The following is a 7,353-nucleotide window of genomic DNA, read 5'->3' as shown; positions in this document are numbered from 1 at the left end:
CCTATTTCTTCAGTTTCTACAAGTACTGTTTTTTGTTTGTTTGTTTTTTGTTTTACGTTGTTGGGTTTCTTCATCTCCTTTTTTTGTATGTTTTTGTTTTGGGGTAGTCCGTGTCCATGGACACAAAATTGAAACAAACCGAAACCAAATGGAGATTTCAGAAATATGCTACTCTGTACATCTCCTGTGAATATCAGTATGGGATAAAATGTATTTTCCAGGGTTAGATATAAAGAACGAATAGTTTGAAATAGGTAAAACAGTCCTTGGGTTACATTAGGTACAGTTAAGTGAAGCATGTGAACGTGATCAATCATTGAGGAGGACAACTATCATTGTGATCGAATTTAGTGTTTCCTACTGGTTTAAGAGTGAGTGAGTGAGTGAGTTAATGCTTTACGTCACATCGGCAATAGTTCACCCATAGCGTGACGATACTGGTTTATGAATTATAAATTGGTTTCCATATGCACAGATGTTAAAGAAAAGAGACAGCAATTATGGCATGATACAGTACCTCCTACACACCACACTTGATTAATATGGTCGAGCGATCAGTGTATGTGTAATAGTTTAATTTATATTCAAATTGATACAAAACCATAAAAATACGTTCAGCTGTTCTAACTAAAGTGTGCCATTATATCATTATATTTTTGTAGGCAGCAGATGGCTGAATATTATTTTAATTGAATATGTAGTGTGTAACACAATTATTGTGTTATGATGAAATGAGAATGAGCCATCACAATAAAAACAGGATTTAATTATAATCCGTCAGTTATCTATATATAACGTTCATAGCTGCATCTACATCGATTGATAATACACGTGTGCTCCTAACAACTGCGACAGTGCTAAGTGAACGTAGTGCCACATCATACAAGGTAATGACATACAAATATACTTATCGTTGGTAGCCAGAGTGTTATGCGGCTATTTGTTTCTTGTGTATTCCCACAACAATCAGCTCTAAGATCGCGACCTGAAAATAATGGACACAACGAACCAGTGATTGATGTTACGAGCAATGTCACCGAGTCTGTCGACCGATCCCTTTACTTGGCATCCACAGGTTGAATAATTGACTTGTCTTTGCATGTGTTTGTGACGGTGGGGCAGGATACGTTTACCCTTTCGCGAACACCTGATACCATCACTATTTCACAGTGATTTATAAACACCTGCTCGTGATACAACAATCGAATTGAACAATCGATTCTTATTTTGCATAGATTTGTTGTGGCGATGGTAAGGGTTTTGTCGCTTTTAACTAACACGGAATGGCATGCGACTGTATTAGTTTAAATCCTCCTGTCTTTGCTATCAATTAGACAGTGTGAGGAACACAGCAAAACTCAAGCTATTTCACAGCTCCCTCATTTGAGCAATGTCCTGTGCAATCACGATTGACGTAAACGTAGATATAAATAAACTTCTTGCCAGTCGTGTCAATCCACTGAGCCGGTCAAGGAAAGAAAGGGCACGAATAAGCTGGACAAACTGGTGGTTCCAGACGCATTCGGGTAGCGGTGACCCATTTCCTGACCACCAGATGCAAGTTGGTCGACTCCTTTGACCAGCAATGAGGTGCTCTTTTATACAAAACATACATCAACTAGTTGTTGAACAGGTGTCTTTTGTTATTTAGTGATAATATATTGGATTTAGATTCTTGGTTGTGCTTTTTCCAGGAACTCGAATCCGGTCACCTTTTCTTCATGAAACTAGACGATAGACTTGCGCCTGGTATCATAACTATATGATCGTGACTCTAAAACACATGCTCATGATATACTCGGAATACTTCCATGGACTCTAATATCTTATGATTATGGAAATGTTTTTGTCGTTTGACTACTTGAGTATACGCTCCTCACAAACAAAGACACTCAACATGTAATGCATAGGTGACACAGACACACATGTAAGAAATACGTTACCACATAAGCGATATCTGAAGATTGAACATACCATTTGATCCTGAACTCAAAGTGTCATAGTTGGAATCTACGAACAGCAACGACCACATGCATCACCATGGTCCGTCGAGTTCAAATCAGTGTGTTTAGAGGGCCATCGGAGGACATGTAAACGTCCTTGACAATCTTGGGACTTTTGCTGTGGGAGAGGGCCATCGGAGGACATGTAAACGTCCTTGACAATCTTGGGATTTTTGCTGTGGGAGAGGGCCATCGGAGGACATGTAAACGTCCTTGACAATCTTGGGATTTTTGCTGTGGGAGAGGGCCATCGGAGGACATGTAAACGTCCTTGACAATCTTGGGATTTTTGCTGTGGGAGAGGGCCATCGGAGGACATGTAAACGTCCTTGACAATCTTCGGATTTTGCTGTGGGAGAGGGCCATCGGAGGACATGTTAACGTCCTTGACAATCTTGGGATTTTTGCTGTGGGAGAGGGCCATCGGAGGACATGTAAACGTCCTTGACAATCTTGGGATTTTTGCTGTGGTAGAGGATGCTGATGAACGCATGTGCCGGAATTCACGTTGGGGCATGACGCGGTGCTTGGCAGTCGTTGTCTGACCTGGGTAGGTCAATTGACATAAACTACTGTTGGGACCGATACCAAGTCTAGATGGAACCCTTGAATACCCAGGCTACCACCCTCTACCCACTGCGTTTTTACTCCTCAGTATTCATGCAAAAATGTATTTAAATATCAATATTGACGGCAACTGTCTTTGTTCACATTTTAAGCTGTTGATCGCATAACGAGGTGCCTTCAGTCTAATTATGTATATTCTCGTTCATATGTGTACATTTCTACCTTTATATTCAATTGCTGCAAGTGATCTTCAGAGCCTTGTCGTTCTATTTTCAACACCTACAGCAATGTCAGTTATTGTTACACTTCAATCTACAAACGTTTTTGTTTACACCTTCAAGAGATATCCATCAACATTTTCAACAAATCAGTAGAATAATTAATCGTGGTTTCATATTCTGGGATAGGATAATGCCCATCGTGTAACGAGAGTATCTGTTTGAAATGACAAAACTATTCATGTACAGATCAGATTCGGCTTCGTATAAAACGGTTCTTTATCCAAAGTTATTTTTTTACAGTTGTTAAAGTTGATGGTATCTTTCCCAAGGTCTTCTCCTGTTGGGATTCAGAATAAGACGAAGTTTGTTTGTCACACGAGGCGAGTAAATTGTGCGAATGATCAAGCTCGGTGAATTCTTTAGCTTTGTTGTATTTACTGGTTTATCTGGTCAACACTCGCCTCTTTACAGGGCGCCATCATATGGCTGAATATTGCTAAGTGCGACAACAAAGAATTACTTTGTACCGGTTCAGCTATACTAAAACTGTGTTTACTTTTGTTTTGTTTTTGTTTGTTTTTATTATTGGAAGATTTAAATCACACTTTAAAGTGTCTTATGGGAGATATAGTATAAGGATATCAATATTGGACTTGTTTTAATTTTTTCTTGCTTAGGATAGGCCCAGTGCAATCAACAGGCAGCATGGATGACAGACATCATACAGCAGACTACAAACAACACTTCTCCCCGCTCCTGTATCTCCAGAGCTTTTATTCCGGCATTGAAGGGAATCCCATGCAAGACTTTCTCACCACAAAGATGCAGTTTTGGCACGAAGTGTTTGTTGATGGTAAGGACTTGACACATTATACCACTTAGTTCGAGACTTTTAGCTAGGATTTCCTGTGACATTAATGTTCGTTTCTTGAGACGTATTACCGTGCGTTTTGGCCATACTTTTTATCCCCCTCCCAACAAAGTTGGCGGGGGATATAGAAACGGGCTTCGTCCGTCATTCCGTCCGTCCTTCCGTCCGTCACGTTTCGTTTCCGGAGCATAACTCAGAAACCGTTCAATATTTTTTCATCACACTTTGCAGGTCTGTCAAGTACATGCTGAACTGGTGCCTTTTGCTATTTAGAAATTTTAGAATTTTTAATTTTTAACGTTTCCATGGCAACAAGATGGACTTAGGTTCTGTGAGGGTAGGGTTCGTTTCCGGGGCATAACTCATAAACCGTTCAACTTTGCAGGTTTGTCAGGTACATGCTGAACTGGTGCCTTTTGCTATTTAGAATTTTAGAAATGTTTATTTTTTACGTTTCCATGGCAGCAAGATGGAGTTAGGTTCCAAACTCTTCTTTTTTACAATTTCACTGACAAGTTCCACCTCGGTTAAAAAAGGTTATGGTTTGTTTAGCTTTAATTATGTCATAAATTCTGCAACAGGGCGGGGGATATAGCCACGTTAGTGGCAAACTCTTTTTATAATAATCTTGACCCCACTCAACCCAGGGATAGACTCGAGAGATAATCACCGAATAATGACCTATGGACAGAATGACTACCATTGTGTTCCAACAAAACAATTAACTATTAATAAAGACTGTTCCGAGTTCACTCTTTTACAAGTAAACATGATTGCAAAATGCCGATACAATAATGCGTAAATGAATTACCAGTTGATGAAAGTGCTGTCCACACAGTTATAATCTAAGAAAGGACAAACAGAACCAAGTCTTAAAAGTGAAACGAAGAGTCATCAATTATCTAGAAATATCAAATATTTAGCTTGGAGATTTATCTTATAGATACTTACATGTAAGTGCAATGGTCTTTGATGCGACGATAAACGCCATTTCACCTCACTTCACCTCAAAAACAACGTAGACGAATTTTGTCTTTGATAGACATTTAGCCTGGAAGAACATAAATATATATGACACATTTATTTATGTATAACCACTTCTTTATGTTTGCTCTGTTTGCTAGGTGTGAAAAAACAAATGATCAACAAAGTTTTCAATGGTCATTTTGACACTTTGTACTGGTATATTAAAGGTTGAATTTAAAAATATCACCTGAAAAAAAACATATTTCGATACATTTACCACTGTAAACAAATACAAAAAGGGTAACCTTAAAAAACAATACTATATATAATTGTTTTGCAAACTCAATGCAGACAATGCAGCATATATTCTTGATAGTTTCAGCATCTAGTTTCAGTAACTCAGGTGACAGGTATCTTCTATTGCATCAGTTGTTTGTCTTCAGCTAAGACATTCATAATACGAACACGCGTTGCTACTGTGACTGGCCTAATGGAGATAACAATGTGTTCACTCGTGGCAGACTTTACCTATCACGTTGTATATTAACTTGTTATAATAAACATGTAGGATATGAAACGTTTCGCACATGCACTATTTTAAAACTTCTTTCAGGTAAGATAAAAGGACGAAGGCTACTGGACATCGGTACTGGGCCGTCTGTCCATTCCGTCATCAGCGCTTCCCCTCACTGTGACGAAATCTACCTCACTGACTTTACCCCAAAGAACAGAGCGGCTCTCAAACAGTGGCTACAGGGAGACCTACAACACAGTTTTGAGAGCTTTTTTCGATTTGTCGTCAATAGCGAAGGGAAAGGGTAAGGACATTTTATTTGCTTCGTGAAGAATATAATGGGGTCATTTACAGAAATATTACATTTAATTAAAAAGCACTTTCTGAACAAAATACATCCACAGCTATTGCTTCTATGTATTTCAAGGGAGAGGGTAAGCTATCGAATAGCATGATTATACTTATTTCTTCAGATGTATATCCTGACTTAGCATCACCAAAAGAAGATGTTCGTTACCTGTGAGGATTGTGACACTTTAATTGTTTTTTGCTGATATATTAATATTTAAAGTTGGCATAATCTAAGATATTATTGCAGCGGTTAACTCGATCGATCTTTATTCAGAGAGTCGTGGGATGAACGAGAAAACCAACTGAGAGGAAAGGTATCTGGCATATTACATATTGATTTAAGACAAGCTGACCCTCTAGCTCCAAACATTATGCCTACATTTGACGTTATTACTTCATCACTGTGTCTTGAGGCAGCAGCTGAAGACATCACCGAGTACGAGAACATGGCTGGGCGTGTTGCGGCATTACTGAAAGAAGATGGACATGTGATACTGTATGGCAACATTGGGGAAAAACTATACACTGTGGGTGACCACTCCTTTCCTTTAATACGGGTCAAGGAGGACCAGGTGAAATCTGTATGGGTGAAGTGTGGTTTCAGCATAACTGAATGGAAACAGAAGGTGTATCCTGAGTTTCCTGACACAGCTGTGACTGGCCTTAAGGGATCATTTATGTTGGTCGCGAAGAAACTGGGAAAACCGGAACATACATGAGACAACGTACTTATCGAACCGCTTTCTCCGGTCTCTTGTAGTTCGTAATGTCCATTGTATTTTCATAGACTTAATAACGTATATATAAACGGAGAATAACGTGTCAAAACACATGTCACTGGGCGCAAAATGCATGAACATTATATACATGGACCACTGAAAATCATAGACGATACCAGGTGCTCACCTGACTTCACCCAAAGGTAGGCTTTTGGTATTTCATTTGGTATTTTGGTATTTCCTATCAATGGATGGGACCGCCTCCGTGGTCTAGTGGTAGAGCGTCCCCCCGGAGAGCGAAAGGTCCGGGGTTCGATCCCCGGCCGCGTCATACCAAAAGACGTTAAAATATGGTTCTTGTTGTTACCCTGTCTGGCGCTCGGCATTAAGGGGCTAAAACAAGGACTAGTCGACTCGGAGTCAGTGTACTGTGTCTGAGTGGGGTATTCATGTTAAACTGCGGCATGGTATCTCAGTGAGCTAGCACTATAAATCGGCATCAGTCCGGACTAGTACAAGCAGCCACACAAACACACACACGTACATGCACGTCGTTATATAAGTGCAATAATCTTGGACGCGACGTTAAACCCCATTTCACCTCACCTCACCTGTAATGGATGGATAAAAAATGGTCTCTTTCGCCAACCATACGCAGGTATCCCCCAGTGACGTTTCCAGGTAAGAATTGGTCCCCACAAACCTACGCTTGTCGTAAGAGGCGACATAACATATCGATTAGTCAGGCCCGATGACTTGGTTGATAGCATGTTATAGTATCCCCGCGGCGTGGAACAATTGTTCATAATATCAATCATTAGATTGTCTAGTCAAGACTCGAATAGTTATAGGACCCCGTCCTATAGCTGGAATATTGCTTCCTTATGCGTGAAACAACAAATACATGATGTGACGTTGTTTGTCCTGTAAATAAAAGGTCACTGCCTTATACCCGGAGCACACGTGAGTGACGTTGAAAATCAAAATGTAAACAATTGACTCTGGTCGAGTCAAACTAGTAGTTGATACGAGCAACGTCCAAACCCATCGGGACATGATGACACGCAGTCAACCATGCCCAAGGGCCTGAGCCCACGTTCTAAACTAGTCTTACAGCATGCAATAGAGCACTTGGGAACCA

General features: G+C 40.1%; 1 protein-coding gene across 1 annotated transcript; it reads left to right on the top strand.

The window, feature by feature from the left end:
• Window positions 1-838: 838 nt before the first annotated feature.
• On the top strand, window positions 839-6,295 carry LOC124141380 (phenylethanolamine N-methyltransferase-like). The gene is made up of 4 exons (XM_048402341.1): window positions 839-887; window positions 3,469-3,644; window positions 5,242-5,446; window positions 5,768-6,295. The coding sequence occupies exons 2-4, from the start codon at window positions 3,497-3,499 to the stop codon at window positions 6,210-6,212; spliced, it is 798 nt and encodes a 265-aa protein (XP_048258298.1). The 5' UTR covers window positions 839-887; window positions 3,469-3,496; the 3' UTR covers window positions 6,213-6,295.
• Window positions 6,296-7,353: the final 1,058 nt, after the last annotated feature.

The sequence above is a fragment of the Haliotis rufescens genome, unplaced genomic scaffold, assembly GCF_023055435.1.
Source record: "Haliotis rufescens isolate VD_foot unplaced genomic scaffold, xgHalRufe1.0.p SCAF_25, whole genome shotgun sequence".
Classification (NCBI taxonomy): domain Eukaryota; kingdom Metazoa; phylum Mollusca; class Gastropoda; order Lepetellida; family Haliotidae; genus Haliotis; species Haliotis rufescens.
The sequence above is the reverse complement of the archived record's forward strand: the minus strand, read 5'-3'. Positions and strand labels throughout refer to the sequence as shown.